Genomic DNA, 16,577 nt, shown 5'->3' with positions numbered 1-16,577 from the left:
CATTACATCCATCTTTATCTGGTCATTTATTGCTTCTTTCATGACAAAGCTTCAAGTCTCTTTCCCCTCCCCACGACCCACTCTCCTGCTCTTTGCACAATTCAGTCTTAAGATTCTCTCCTTCGCTTAAGGTGGAAATACTGATTATCATTCCCTCCAAATATTGTTAACACTGATTCACAGACCCTACAATACACTGGATACTTAAGTTAGTTCATAACACACAACTGGAAGTGGTGATGCATTGTCTCTTTTTGATTATTTTCTTTTTTACAAATGGAAGTTATTTCTGTACAGTTAATTGAGAGAATACAGTTGGCAGAAAACAATGGCCAAAGGCAATGTCACATGTAAATGAAGACACCACTGCCATGGTCCAACACACACTGCTTCTTACAGACACATGCGCACAGCCACACACACACACACACACACACACACACACACACACACACACACACTCACACGTACACGCTCACACACACGCAGATACACAGGCATATGCGCCCCTACATACACACATCCAGACCATGGCCTATCAGCAGCAGATATGAGGTCTTTTCATTTAGAAAGTTTCATCAGAATCTTTTAGGTTTTTATGCTCATTCAGCACAAAATGGCATGACAAGTTGGGACGGATGAAACCCCGACAGGCACAGAAAGGGAAGATATCACAACAACACTGGACACGTCACACTCACAGAACGAGACGGGACTGCACAAAGGCGGAGAGCAGAAAGAGGGGAGAGTCAGCGAGGTAGAGTCAGAAAGCAGAGCAGGGGGTATATCAGCATGTGATGACTGTATGGGTGTGGGTGTGTTTTAGTTCTTCTCCCATATAATCTTTGGTCCATTTGTCTGGGGCTTTTTCATAGCTTTAAAACTGTGGGTTGTATAACCAATCTGCGCTTTGCTCTTACCAGGCTTGTGTTGTGTGCATGTAATTTGTGTAGTTTGTGTGTATGTGTGTGCTGATTTCAAGGGTGACCTTGGCTCTGTGTTCTGTAGGGCTCAGCTCATCAGATGACACTTTCAAAGAGAAGCGTACTCTTGGTTCCTGCAGGGGGCAGCAGTTTGGCCTCACTCTCCGGGGCCAGATACTCCAGGTGATGTCTGCCCCAAACTGGGGTAGTTAGGTGCTGCCACCGCTACATGGAAAATGACAAGGCCACAGACATGATGAGCTGTTTGTTGGACAGATGCTTCAGCCTTCTTTAATGAGCCCTCGCTAATGAGTAACGAATAAATCAGCAAACCAAGTAATAGACAGGAGAGTGAGGACAGTATCCAAGGAGACACATTTTTAATGATTACAAACAGAAACACACACACAGAAGAAAATGTGTATGACCATGCACGCCTGCACCCAGGCATACTAACCTCCCGCAGTGATCCTTTGCAGCGCAGTAGTTTGTAGAGAACAGTGACAGGGATACAGAGCATGGAGGAAAGGGCCAATGCCCAGCCAAGCACTTCACCCCACACAGGGTAAGTGTACACTGTGTTATAGGTCAGGGGCTTGTAGTTTACCACGTGGAACAGGAACACTCCCTACAGGCGCAAAAAAATGTCAGCTGTTGGTAAATGGTAAAACTTGTAGAGAAACCCACAGAGCAGGACTTACCACACAGACAAAAGGTGTTACGTAGGACCAGCACCACTTCATGTAGGGTAAGGGCTGATAGCCGATCATACGAGCCACGTCGTCCATGAAACGGTCAGCGCCTGACACAAATGACACAAAGATGTTGTGATAATGCACTGAATTATACAGTTTGTGTTGTTTGGATTGTAATTGTGCGGTATTGTCTCACCATAGACCCATGCAATCACCACGCATTCCCAGAAAGCCTGCCACAGCAGAGTGATGCCACTGGCAGAGTAGTAGTCAAACAACTGGAAGACATACATCCCTCCCTGACAGAAACAAAGAGAGCAGTCAGCACCAAGACCACGCTGTAAATACTTTATGTGTGACCTATTTTCAGCCTTGTCTCCACTGTTTAGACTTTCATCCCACTCCATTCCTGGCAGTGCTTTCCTGTACCCAATTAAGTATCAGGTAGACAACCCAAGTATTCAAAAAGAAACATTAAAATAATATTCTGCTAGCAAAACAATCTCAGGTTCTGGTAAGAGACCCCGGCCTTTCATCTGGTTTCTCAATGGCACCGCAGTAATTTGATGTGTTATAATCAGCCAGCCTCAAAATGACTGTGCATCCCTCCCCAATTCTTAAGAATGCAAAACTCCAGGAAGTCCTCACTGTACCTCAGTGACCATGGACATGTCAATGAGGAAGCAGATGACGCAGCAGATGGCCGCTACCACCTCTCGCCGCAGGGAACCCAGTGCAGATTTAGGGGGTAGCATGTCCATGATTCCCGTTATCAAACCCTCAACTCCGACAAACTGAAAAAGAGAGTAAAGACGGCAGCAGCAGCATGAGACAGAGGGACACAAAGGTGAGGGAGTGGACTTAAATCTGAAATGTGCATCTGGCTCAGACATCATATACAACTGTAATATGTGCACATAACCCTAATGGGTTCACTAAGTGACAGAGTTGGATATACACAAAAAAAAAAAGATAAAGTGAAAAAGTTCACCTCACTAGCCAAGTGACCCTATAGCCAAGTAGCCAAGTGGTTTGGGCACAAAATATAGGCTCAATGCCCTCAGCAGCAAGTCCCCAGTCCGATTTTCTATCTCTCTCCACTATTGCTAACAAAAACAGGCATAAAATAACCAGAAAATAATAATAGTAAAATAAATAAATAAAAACAGTAAACCCCGAAAAAACTAGTAAATGAAGCTAAATGCTCAGAGGTATACCTAGTATTCAGCTGTTTAGGTCTTTGTTTTAGTTGAGGGTTGGGTCCTGGCCTGACCTCACCGCTACTTGATAACCTTCCCTGTCTAAAAATCAGCGTATGTCAAATACACTGAACTGTAGATGCACCTGACACGTAATCGAGATTTAGCAGGTGAGCATGTCGGCCAAGACCCACACACCCCTCCTCAGCCTCTCTATGTAAGAATGTTTTCGTGTCTCTTTGAAGAAACATATTTCAAACTCCTCCCGAACAGCTGCACAGCTATTTTTACATTGTTCACTAAAATGGCAGCATATGCACGGCCAATGTGGCTATAGCAGGAAGAAGAGAGAGATGGATGGAGAAGAAATGAGGGAGAGAATGGAAATTGAGAGTAAATGAATGGATTGGAAAGTAGACAGACGCTCTCTGTGTGAATCAGACAGAAGCTCATTGACAAATCCCTGGACTGTAAAACAATGGATGTAGGCACTGGCTCAAACAGACACACAACAAGCAGGCTGCTAAGAAATGCAATGCTAAAACTGGACGTGATGCGTCTAGACTGCTTGTGTCGCACTAGTGTGAGAGGAAGTGAGAGATGAGGAGCGAAAGAAATATAGATTATATGTCTCTTACATAAATGAATAAAAAAAACAGCAAAACAAAGAAGCATGTGATACCCAACGTTAACATACAGTTCCTCCAAGATAAATACTTTCTCCAAAGCTTTTAATCATGTACTTAAAGTTCCCATCCTGTGAAACATTTTGTTCCTACAGATAAATGTTTGAGCTTCACTGTACAGAATGGTATATGTGCAGAGTTTTCACACTCATATGCTGAAAGTTTCTATGTGCTCATTGAAAATCCCCTTTTCAGCCTGTAGGCACAAGCATGATTTGTGACATCACAAATAGTCTGGAGGCAAATCCTGGTCTTAAAGACTCTCCAGCTGGTCCAGAACGCTGCTGCTTGTGTATTGACGAGAACTAAGAGAAGAGATCATATTTCTCCTGTACTGGCTTCTCTTCATTGGCTTCCAGTAAAATCTAGAATAGAGTTTTAAATCCTTCACCTCACCTACAAGGCTCTTAATGGTCAGGCTCCATCACATCTTAAAGAGCTCATAGTACTGTACTACCCCACTAGAGCACTGAACTCCCAGAACGCCTTAACTATCAGGCTCCTCTCCTGTGGAACCCCCTTCCAGTTTGGGTTCCAGGGGCAGACACCCTCTCTACATTTAAGAGTAGGATAAAAACCTTCCTTTCTGATAAAGCCTGTAGTTTACGGCTGTTGGTTGCTGTTTGTTGCTGTTTGTTTTGTTTCTCTCTCTCTCTCTCTCTCTCTCTCTCTCTCTCTCTCTCTCTCTCTCTCTCTGTCCAACCTCCACCCAACACGGACCCTGACAGAAAGCCCACCCCCCTCTGAGCCTGGTTCTGTTCAAGGTTTCTTCCTGTTAAAGGGCAGTTTTTCCTGCCATTGTTGCCTAATATAATATCTGATGCCTGCTCATGTGGGGATTGAATCCTTAATTTTGAATTCCTGAATCGTTGGGTCTCTCTCTTAATTAAAGAGTTTGGTCTAGACCTGCTCTTTATGGAAAGCGTTTTGAGATAACGCTGTTATGAATTGGCGCTATATAAATAAAGATCGATTGATTGAGTGTAGAATTCAACTTGTGAAAGTGTGATTTGGAAACCTAAAGTCTCCAGTGCACATACATTGACAACAGACTTTACAGTGAATTCAGTGAAGTCAGTACAGTGAAGGAAAACACCTACTGTCTAGCAGTTCAACTTGTATATATCAATTCTGGGGTAGACGTTGTTTCAAAACTATTTCAAGTAGAGTAAAACATATTAAAAACAAGTCTAAAGAGGAATAAATGGTTTAGCAGTTAGTGTTACCTGACTGTCCAGGCCCAGAATGAGCAACATGAAGAAGAAAAGTGCTGCCCAGAGTGGTGCCAGAGGCATCAGAGTCACAGCCTTGGGGTAGGCTATAAAGGCCAGGCCCGGACCTGCACAGTAAGAAACAGAGTCAGGAGAATAATTAAACACATAAAGCTCTTAAATGTCAATACTCAGCTCATTATGCTGGATTTCGAGCAGCCAATTCACAGGGAAGCTGTATTCTTACCACTCTCTGCTACCTTACTGATGTCCACGCCTTGCTCTGCAGCCATGAAGCCCAGCACAGAGAACACCACAAAGCCTGCGAAGAAACTGGTTCCACTGTTTATGAGAGCCAGCAAGAATGCATCCCTACAGAGAGAGGGGAAACAGAACAGAGAGAATAACATTGTGAGAAAAAGATGTATCATAATGTGCTGTAACATGAGGCTCACGTAAGACACTCAAGACAAACATTGGCAGCAGATGAGATGGGCTGGAACAGAGGATCAATAGTAATTTCTGTGAAAGCGGCTGTTGTCTTTGTAGTTGGCAGGTAGAGAGCATAGAACAAATAAGCCAATGGGAAATCTGTCTCAAGGTCTGAGAGGGTAAAGAGTGAAAGGAAACTCCCTATTGACTACTTGGTAGGTATGAATATATCTAACATAATCAAAAATGACGTTTAGCATAAAGCATTAATTCATACATAATGTGGGAGATCTAATACTTGTTTAAATATAAAGTCAACAGCATCCTGTTATCTGGTCTACATAGCGAGGAATGACCTTCTGTTTATCCCGACAAGTCAAGTGTGGCTGGCAACACCGGCCAAGAATTCTTTCTGATATGAAGAATGTATAAACAACAGTTGAATCATGATGGTTACTATAACACTGTTGTGGCTGTGTTCAGCAGCAACTTCCATTCAGTCAGCCGTCAATATGCTCTATCAATCTGAAACAGCACTTAGAGGAATGGTTGTAGATGTGTATAATCAAAACAAGTGAGAGTGAATGTTTGGGCTATGAAAGCAGTTCATGGCAACCCCACAATTATTAAACAAAACTAAAGGTCTATGAGACTGCAAAAGCTCTTCGCACACAAGGAAGCAAAGTTGTTGGATGGAGACAAGTCACATGTGATGCAAAAATGTTTCATTTTGCATTAGGCTGGTGGAGATGTTAAATAAATCAAGGACATTTCAGGCTCAGCTCTAATCTGCCACACCTAGCTCAGCTTTCATCGGTCTATGGGCTGAGTTATCCTAGAAAAGACCTGCTGTCTGACCACATCTGATCCGAATGGCTACACAAGAAGGTTAAAATGAACAGCTGGCTGTCCTACAGAGGGCCGGTGCAACATCTTTTAAACGTTTGCGTAAAAGTGCACGTTTTCAAGCAATCTCTCTTGGAAAGCAACCATAGTATTGTACTTGTTTGCTCACATGGAAAGAAACAGAAGTAGTTGTGCCAAGAATAAAAAAAAAAAAAAACAGATCTAGCGAGAGAAGTTCAAACTCTGGCTCCTTTCTCACCTCCGCACTGCTGGACAATCACTGTGTGAGGTGGGTGTGAATGTGGGATTGTCAGTTTCGGAAAGTTACAGAAATTTTCAGGCACAGACCCACCCAATCTGACTTCAGAGAGGTATGGGCGGAGGGCCTCCCGAAGCTAATCGGTCATCTCACAAGCACTTCTGACAGAGTACACTGGCCCCTCAAGGTGCACTTCAGCCTCAGGTTACTTTGGCTCTCCTCTGCTTTGAGCTCAATGCTAACATTAGCGGGCTACTGTGGAAATATTAGTGTGTTAATAATCATTGGATCTTACTGTTCTGATGTTTACACATGCAACATTGACATTTTAAAGTTTAACAGGCTAATGCCTGTCTAAATATTAGCATGTTACATTAGCATTCATATCAAAATTCGTGGTTCAGTGGTTCAAGACTGACATTGTGATACCTACAGTTACACCACTGACATGGAGATAAAAAGGCAAATGAAGTCAGGCGATGTGGTTTGGAAACAAGTTAACAAAAACTGAGCCCTGAGCTCTAAATGTACTATACATTGGCATGTGCAAGCAGTTTATGTACACATCTCCAGTTATTCCTGGGCTACTCCAAGTGTCTGTGGGAATCGGAGTTGAGCTGACATACCTCAGAATGTGAACTCATCTTTCAACTTCCAATTAAGGTCAAGGCAGAGAAAATGTTAGACGGCAGGATAATGAAAAGGCTCCTCCTATTATGGGCATTCCAAATATGCAAGCGAGTGCTGAGATGTACAAAAATCCTACCTCATAAGGGTCTTAATATGTTTACATGTCAGTCTGTTAGGGGTAAACACACTCGACAACCAGTCTATAAAAACAGCAATAGTGAGGCCAGTCAATGTAACTCAAGTCTGGCCTCCAATCTTAATTAAAGGCCAAAGTGACCTTCTGGCCTTTCAGAAAGCATGATGGAGTGACTTCCTAAAAATAAAATAGAGCTTGTTACATATTCAGGGCTTAAGGACACTGCTATGATTCTTTCTGGCAGCATCTTCGCTTCTATTTTGATCAGGGAGGGAAATTACTTTACATCTGAAATGTGAGCAGTGTGCTAGTGTGCTGTTAAACACTTATTTAAGTCTAATGGTTGCTCCAGTGGCCAAAGAATGACACAGACCTCACAATACGGCATCCATGCCAAGCAATGAAGACTGTGTTTTTTACATAAAAGGGATTGACCTTTTGGTACTTGTTAGTAAAGACAGATGGATGTTGCTGTCTTTCTGCCACAGTGTCTGTAGTAAATGAAAGCCTAATTCTAGTGTAAATACAGATTTTTGTGGTTTGTTGGATACTAGTGCTCAAGTCTACAGCCAGTGCAGTAGTATGCAGAGTCTGGCTGATGGTATTTGTGTTGATGCTGGCCTCCTTCCAGTGACAGCGGTGTCTGATTTTATGTTGTGTATAAACTCACTGGTAACAGTTGTTATGGAAGCGGTTGTAGCTGCCCAGCGCAGTCAGGGCACCCAGTCCGATGGCATAGGAGAAGAAAATTTGAGTGCCGGCATCAATCCACACCTACAACAAACGGAACAATCCACAATCTATTTCTTCGATGTTGGTGTTGATTTTTTGTCACTACACTGCTACAGACAGATGTAGCATCCTAATTCAAACTTATGCAGAAGTTATACCTGTGCTTCTCCAAGTTTGGACCAGTCCGGTTTCAGGTAGTAAACAATCCCATCTAAAGCTCCAGGTAGAGTGACTCCATGGGCCAAAAGAACGACCAGAACCAGGTAGGGGAACAAAGCTGTGAAGTACACAACCTGCAGAGAGATAGAAAAAGAGAGCTGTGAAGTAAAGCTCTAAATACTGTGGACCAATTTGCAAGGTGTACTTAAGGGTGGGGAGGTGACGTTTGAGTGCTATGCATTAGAACTTATTACGTGAAAGTAGAAAACTCCACAGTAAACCCATAAGACATTATAACTCCTCACATTACATGAAGTAATTACATAGAAAATGTAGTTATACAATGAATTAACAGGCTAGCTAGAAAAGTTTAGTGCTTATCAACATGGTCCATCAGCTATGGTCAAACGTTTCAATGTTATTGCACCCAAGTATGTTTTTATCACTTTGATTAAGCAATTACCTGCTTTGCAAATACTCAAGTCTTAAGTAGAAGCCCATTAGGTCCTTCCTGTAGTAGATGTGTAATGGGCCCTGTCATGTTACTTTGAAGAAAAGGTAGCCTGTAAATGGAAAGCCAGACAATTTGTAAACCTCCTGCAATAGCAGGGGTTTTTGGCAGACCTTTTCAGAAGGTAGTCTTAGTCAAGTTATGCTGAGAAAGCTGCCCCCTGCTACCTAATAGAAGCAACAAGTCGCAGCTAAATCAGTATGGTAAAAGCAAAGTAGTGAGAAAGCACATATTTGCCTTGATCTAGGGTGAACATGGGCAGAAAAGCCCCTTTCCATCTCTCAAACAGCTACATGGTGGAAAGTTACTAATCGGCTTACAGCTGGCTGGCTGGCTCAATCTCCTTCATTATTTTTTCCCTTGGTCTATGAGCTTTGGCTACTCTGGAGACACAAGTATGCAAACACAGACATCTCCATGTGCTACAAAAAAGGATGCATTAATTATACCATCGTATGAGAGCACACACTTCAAAAGAATGAGGAGTGGGCATCTTTTTTAAACTAATAAATGAAAGTCACTCTGAACAATGTGTAGGCAGAATATAACGTAATACTACAGACCTAGATTATGGATCAGAGAAAGATTATGGCCTTACTGAAAGATTAAGCTGCACATATTCATAAATACACGTGAGAAAAAGAACTACATAAATTAGCAGACATTTAAAGAATACATGTGCTTATATTGGTGCGCATATGGGTTTCAGTCTACACACTGATCCTCTCACTATACCAAAGCTGATTTGGGGTCAAAGGGCAAAACGCTGCAAAAATTTAAACATTTGCATGAAGCCATGCAAATGTTAGTCTGCACTCCATAAACCCTGACAGTGGCAAGTAACGTTTTGCATGCACTAAACGTACAAAGCCATAGATATTGATCTGTGCTCCATAAACAGTGACACGAAACATGAAGAATCATGAATTGTACAGCCAGAAAAGACTTTACCTTGCCAGTAGATTTAACTCCTTTCCACATGCAGAAGTAAACAATGATCCAGGTAGCAATGAGACACAGCACCATCTCATAGCTGATGTCACCAGGCTCGTGCAGTCCACCAGACAGACGGAGCACTTTACGTCTAAAAGGAAGAACACAGTGGTAATGTCCAAACACATCGAAGGCAGAGCCAAAGAAGAATAAATGAATAACTTAACAATAAGGTAATAACAGGATGACTGCAACTTGAATTATATTATATTAAATTGGGCTTTTACAGGCCTTGTAAATACTGCATACTTTTTAACAGACAGAACACCACCAGAATGATCAGAATAAAGGTTTGCATGAAACACTACATTACGTTGTTAGAACACATAAAATCAATTTGGCAGTAGATGAGTATATGAGTGACATGCCGCTCAACTCCTCAATTACAATTCTCACACAAGGTATGACATACTCCCAGAACTCGATGACTGGGGAGCGCATGCCCTCAGCCTCTGTACAGCTGCCGTTGAGGAGGAGCAGGGCTGAAGACAGGTTCAACGGGGACATAGAGGAGACGAGGTTGGAGGGGGTGGCGTCAGACGATGACAGAGCCAGCTGGGCAGCACTGCGGTTGTGGCAGGTGCGGCGGAAGTCCTGTGTACAGTTGGGGGTGTTCCAGGGGTGTCCACAGGTGGCCCAGGGCAGCGGGTTGGTGAAGGAGTGGAAGAGAAAGTAGAGACCCCACACAAGAATCATGATATAGTAGGTGTTACAGAAGAACACTATCACCATTGAGGCCAAGCCCAGACCTGACAGAGAGGGAGAGAGGAAGCCAGGGGAGGTATGTTGGTATGTAATTTATAAATCAGAGGTGGTGGACAGCATCTAAATATCTTCTTCAGAGAAATACAAATGCGTTCTGACACATACACTGAGATAGGTACCTTTGAAGAGGGGTGCGATGTTCCAGGCAGAGACCCCTCCCTGCTTCATGAACTGTCCCAATGCAATCTCCAGGAAGAAGACTGGGATTCCCCCGATGAACACAATCAGCAAGTAGGGGATCAGGAAAACCCCTGCAACACACATTCATCACATGGCCATATTTAGCACATGGTATCTTAAGGTACAGTCAGATAGAAACAGGAAATATTTTCTACTGACTAGCCAACCATACGAAATGATCATTACCTTTGTTCTAAAGTAAAACATTGCCTTGGTGTGGGTATCTAACAGGAAATATATAATAGTAAATATACATATGGTATTTGAGTAGTGTACTACAAGAGGTGTGCCTTTTTAATGTGTGTCAATCACACGTTAACCATGGGATACAAGACATTATATTTCACATAATCTGGTCCCAGTGCTAATTGAGAAGCAGGAATTAGCAGCAAACAGTAATTTTTAACATATTTCATGGTGGGGCAGCCAACAAGGGTTTCAAACCAGAGACACATTGTGGTTGAATGGTCAGAGGGACTCAATTAAACTGCTGTTCTCCAAAACACCCAATAGTGAAGTACTTTGAGTTTGAATCCAGAAATGAAAATATAAATAAAAGTAACGAAAACATTTCATTTTTTGGTGACTGATCATGATCCTTCAGATTTCACGTTAAATGGTGTGAATGGGCTGAACTGGTGTGCACTGGATAGCTGCTGCTAAATATGTTCAACAAACGCCGTTTTGTTGATCATCTTTTATATATTCAAATTGCGGAAAATTAAAAGAGGGACAGAGACACACAGAGACAGCAAGGGAAAGATGTTTGCAAATTTAAAGAGAGAATTATCATGATAATCACAGTAATAATCATCAACATCTTCAAGACTTGAGCTAATTATTTCATTAACATTACATTACGCTATTCATATTAAAATGAATGGTGAATTTTTTTGATTGCTTTAGTTATTAGAACCAGGCTGATTGAGTATGTGCTGCTCTTGGAGGACAAGTTGTATCAGCAACACTGAGATAAAAGTCATGTTTATAAAGTTATTAAGGACGTAAGCTGCACAAACAGTGGCATGGATCTAACTAATCAAGCACTCGACACAACAAAAAACTGTTGAGAGGAGGAGGAAGCAATAAAGGGCAAAAGAGCGAAGGCCAGGCGAGAGGACAGACAAGGCCACAGACAACAGATGCATTGAAAGTGTCTGTGGGAGATTATCCATAAGTGTTTGGACAGTTGTGCTAAGTACTGTCCTTAGACTTGACAGCTGCAGAGACAGACAGAGACGGGAAAAAGACAATAGACCCCAGCAGGATTTATTAGTCCTGATAGAGACATCTAGGACTTGTTTCATTTTGATTAGTAGTGGTGGCCTAGGGCAGTTGGTTGGTGCTCAGTGTTTTCTATAAATAATCTTTTGGATTCTCATAATCTACGAGAAGCCTGCTGTGATCAAGGAGCAAAGGACATGAAAAAAGGCGGCATAAGACAATCAGCTCGCTAAATACAATTGCAATGATTTTGGTGTGAATAATAACATAACTGGGTGATACCACCACAGTGCGCAGATGGGAGGGCGTCACATGACCAGCTATGACGCAGAGCAGAGAGAGGCTAAGAAGAAAGGAGGGAAAGATGGATACATCACAGGAGAGGGAGGCAGAAAAACTGGGACAACGCTGTGGTAGAAGAGGTTCAACAAATACAAGAATGACACATCAAGGCATCGACCTGGTTGGCTCTTGAACAGTGCTATTGATTGACAATCTGTGTCTCATTCAGTCCATCATTCTTCATGTCATTCTCTGAGAGCAGAGGGCTGTAGCCTTATAAGGAAACATTCGTGAGCGCGAGTCTAAGAGAGAAAGGGGTGGGAGAGCGAGAGAGAGACAGATAGAGGGGGGGGCAGAGAGAGAGAGAGGGAGAGAGAGGGAGAGAGAGAGATGCAATAGGAGGCGTGAATGGAATGAATGGAGACATTTTTTGTGCTGACAATCCCCAATATATTGGCCAAATCATCGGAAAAATGCATCCTTAATAAGCTTTAACAAATCCTCTTTAATCATAACTGGACCAGACTCATCAGGTCTAGCAGCTGAGTTACGCATACATAAATACAAATTAATTACACACATTTATGGTACATTTATCTATTGTTGTCTCCAGTGGAGTGTGTCCTTGTTTCAGTAACGAGCAGTTCTAGCTATGAGCCGCAGCCCTTATCTGATACGATTGTTGTGTTACAAGGTGTACCCTGGGTCAGTCAAAGACATAAAATGAAGTACTGTAACGGATGTGGCCGTGGTGACGTTGAAGGGAGGAAAGGACGGGCGCAGTCATAGGATGGTTATTGTGTGACATATCCATATGCCTCCTTATCAGGAGGAGAGTGGGAGAGAGCACCTTTGTATGCTACGTGAGTGCTGGGCAGGAGCACAGGGGGTGGACTGTGTGAGGCAGGCCATTGTTATACGATATCAGAAGGTGGGTATCAGAGCCACGGGTCACAAGACACACACACATGAGGGAGAGGGAGGGCTGGACTAAGACACACACACATACACACATTCAGTTTCATTACAATGAAACACCTCATAAAAATACAGAAGAGTGGGTAGGGCATAGATAAGAGAAATCAAGGCCAAAAGCTGCAGTCAGTGCTGTTGGCATACAGCAACACAAATATCCTCATGGGCCGGTGAGAGAGCTGCGGAAACACTTCAACTTACAGTAGCCTGTCTGTTAAGTGGCCATAATAAATAAAGTGACACCACGTGGGTGGGCATGGCTCTTTGGCTACGTGCTAACTGCCACGCAGGCCTTGCTTTGTCTACCTATTACGTGAACTACACCATTATGTCTTTAAGTGTCGTTCTACCAACTTTCAGGAGTGTCTGAGTTTATTTGAACTATTACACAGTGATTAAGTAAAGTGTAACAAATTGACTTAAGTAAAATACCAGGATGATTCCTCCATTTGATCGAGATCTTCTTTATGAAAAAGTCTATTTCATACTAATTGCTTGATAACAGAAGCTCTAAATCTTTTTTTAAAAATTATTTTTACCTATAAATTATATTTCATTAAGTTTCAAGAGTGCTAAAGAAGTCAGGAGGATTTTTTCTTGAATTCAGCTCAACATTCAGCAGCGCTAGAGGACAAGTTTAGCACTCAAGCTCTGAGTCCAACAAACCCAAAACAGTTGGAATCAGCGAATAAAATAGGAAAAGGAGATTCCAAAATGTTTATTGATGCAATGTTTGTGGCACATTTAAACCAGGTGACCTTCAGAGTTGTATGCTCAGACCCCTTTTTGTACAAAAGTGAATAATTAAGTTTGCAGATCACGTCACCATCACTGCCATTGATGATGGCTGATAGTGGGAAGAAGTCATGAACCTTGTAGAATGGTGAAAACTTTTTAAGTACTTCACGACTCTGCTTGTCTGTGGTTTTGATAAATATTAACCTTGCATATCATACTCAGACTGAGAATTCATACTGAGACTTAAACAGGCCTAAGTGATATTCCTCATATGTTCGTTGTAACTGTGTGAATTTGTGTGCTTGAATAACACAGAGACCTACAGGATGTGTACACAGTACTCCTGAAGCTTACCTCCTCCATTCTTGTAGCAGAGGTAAGGGAACCGCCACACGTTGCCCAAGCCGACAGCAAAACCCACGCAGGACATGATGAAGTCCATCTGTCTGGTCCAGGTTTCCCTCTCCACCACTGGTACTGCTATAGCCCCATTTCCAGTCCCAGTTGCTGCCCCGTCCTGACTCTGCGGTGGACCAGCCCCTCCGCCCACACCACACCCCGGGCCCGCTCCAGGCACAGGCACAAGGGGACGAGCCGATCCACCCTCCTCCTCGGAGAGGGTTCCTGCCTCTAACTGGGGGAGACTGATTTCACCTGGACAGGAAAAGACGTACATGGGTTGGATGAGAGAGAACAATAGACAGCCAGAAGAATGAAGGAGACAAGCAGAGCAAATGTAAACAGACAAGACGGCAGGAATCAGAATGTCTGAGTAACACTATTAAATATATCCACATTCTCATCTCAGAGGACTGCAGACCATATTATAACACCAGCCATGTCAAAAATATACACATTCACAACTTCACATCACACGCCAGCACTGGAGACAGATGAACCACAGTCTCTTGGGCCACACTTACACTGAATGGAAGAGGGAGACTGCGCGTTTTCCATTCATTGCAATACAGCATCAGTACAAGGCTGGTCAATTATTACAAACCTCCACCAAGCCATAGGAGGGCTGAAATACACCTCAACATAAGCATTCACTGGATTTCCCCCCCTCCTGTAAACTGCCCTTACATAATTAGTATCAGGGCTAAAATCGTGGTGCAGTTGTACTGTCATCACTGAGCCCTCCCCCGATGCTCATGCTCTCTGTCTCGCAGACAGAGTGATTAGTGTGCTGCGGTACAACACAGCAGAGAGCCGGATCGAGGTACATCTCAAGCTCCTCTGTCACTTACAAAGCTTTCATTTTCACTATTCCACACACACACACACACACTCACTCACTCACAGCACTGACCAAAGACGCGCAGACAGTCAAACACAAATAAAAGCAACGTGTCTCATCATTAGTGCCACTCCATGATATCAGTCTGCCGCTCTGTGCTGGATGCAAAGCAAGGCAGCTGAATCCAGATCAGAGCAGTTTGAGGAGGTGAGTGAACAGAGGAGGGGAAAGGAGTGGGGAAGGTAAGGGATGTCAGCATCAACTTAACACGAGGATGCCAGTGGTTTAAGATAGCTATACACACTATGTGATGATTTAAGGCTGATCAAAATATATCAGCTGTTAGGTTAAGACGGTCAAGATAATCTATTATTCTTGAGCATAAATGGAGTCAATGTCAAAAATATAACCCTGAATAGTCACCTTGTGTTTGGAAACAGACCGTAGGTACATGAGTCACTAAATTTAACAAGCCATGCCAAATTAAATGATGACACTCTCGTGATACTGAAACAAAACTTGACAATGACTTGTTTGGGGAACAAGGATCTTCTGTATTCACCAGGAGTGACACCTGTTCAGCACCATACTTGGCATTTCAATGACTTCCACGCAGCTGATAGAGATCTGGTGTGGCTCTATATTGAGATTCAAATTGTTGTCAGAGCTACAGACTGGAGCAGGTTACGTGCAGCTGTTGTGGGAAAGCACAGTGTGGAAGCAAGAGGCTGAGGCAGAGATGCTCTAATCCATCCCCATGTGGTGGGCTGGTGGTAAAGTCAATCGTAAATAATAAGTCATAATATGAGGCAGTGGAGGTCGTGTATTATACTCACCCTGGTTGTTCTCTTCCAACTCAGGTGACATGTTGTTGGGTAGCGGCTCAAAAACTGATTTTGTTTTACCAAAAAAAGCGAAGCTGGCTGTTGGTTTCGCCAGGGGCTGCTTAAGTTTTATAAATGCGCCTGGCCAACAGGGAGGCAGACACAGAGATGTAGCCACAGTATGCACTGCTCCAGTTGTCTCTTTTGATTTTTTTTTTTCTCTGAGTTTGTTATTTCGCCTTCTTGAAATTTAAAAAAAAAAAAAAAATCGCAGTTTTTAGAGATTATCGCACGTTGGAACCCCTCAGCTCAGCCAAGAGATGGAAAATTTCACAAGACGCCGCAGTCGGTTCAGCCGGTGACAAAGGAGATTCAAAAGCAGTCGACGAAGCACTTGAAGGTAAGCCTGAAGAATCTCATGGATGACAGTTAAATGAAAAGTATGCTGCGCCTTAGGGTGAAGATTTTTGATTGTTGTTGTTTGAACAGCCCAGTCAGAAGTCCATGAACCTGTACGTGATGCCGCGGTTCGACAGACGAAGAATGTGATCCGCTCCGCCGTCAGCGAGCCGTGACTGACGCTCCCCCCGCCTCCTCCCGCCGCCGGCCGACGTGATTGGCTGGAGCCAGCTCGGTGCGGTGCGCACAGCATCAGCAGCAGCGCTCAGTCAAAACGGGAGGGAGAGAGAGAGAGAGAGAGAGAGAGAGAGAGTCACAAGGATGGGTTTATTGCACTGCATACGTCCTTGACCTGAAAACACACAAATAACTGCACATAAATGCCCCAGAGCGCTGTCTGGTGGCGTTTTGCTCCGCTTACTTGCTCTACATATAGAGGTGGAGGTGCAGGGGGCCCCTGGAGCCATAAAGAGGCTCCGTGTGGCCCCCAAACTAATAAACTACTTTAATAACTAAGGACTTTTCTAATAGTTTTTGA

At 43.2% G+C, this 16,577-nt stretch overlaps 1 protein-coding gene across 1 annotated transcript; it reads right to left on the bottom strand.

Moving 5' to 3' along the window:
- Positions 1-7: 7 nt before the first annotated feature.
- Positions 8-16,201, bottom strand: LOC139209490 (sodium- and chloride-dependent creatine transporter 1). Its single transcript, XM_070839214.1, has 14 exons — positions 15,653-16,201; positions 13,931-14,230; positions 10,297-10,428; positions 9,825-10,161; positions 9,371-9,503; positions 7,908-8,042; positions 7,688-7,791; positions 4,962-5,086; positions 4,730-4,842; positions 2,272-2,412; positions 1,815-1,917; positions 1,625-1,725; positions 1,381-1,551; positions 8-1,148 (listed from the first exon to the last, which is right to left on the bottom strand). The coding sequence occupies exons 1-14, from the start codon at positions 15,681-15,683 to the stop codon at positions 1,020-1,022; spliced, it is 2,055 nt and encodes a 684-aa protein (XP_070695315.1). The 5' UTR covers positions 15,684-16,201; the 3' UTR covers positions 8-1,019.
- Positions 16,202-16,577: the final 376 nt, after the last annotated feature.

The sequence above is a fragment of the Pempheris klunzingeri genome, chromosome 11 (genome assembly GCF_042242105.1).
Source record: "Pempheris klunzingeri isolate RE-2024b chromosome 11, fPemKlu1.hap1, whole genome shotgun sequence".
Taxonomy (NCBI): domain Eukaryota; kingdom Metazoa; phylum Chordata; class Actinopteri; order Acropomatiformes; family Pempheridae; genus Pempheris; species Pempheris klunzingeri.
Note: the sequence above shows the minus strand (reverse complement) of the source record. Positions and strands in the feature narration are given on the sequence as shown.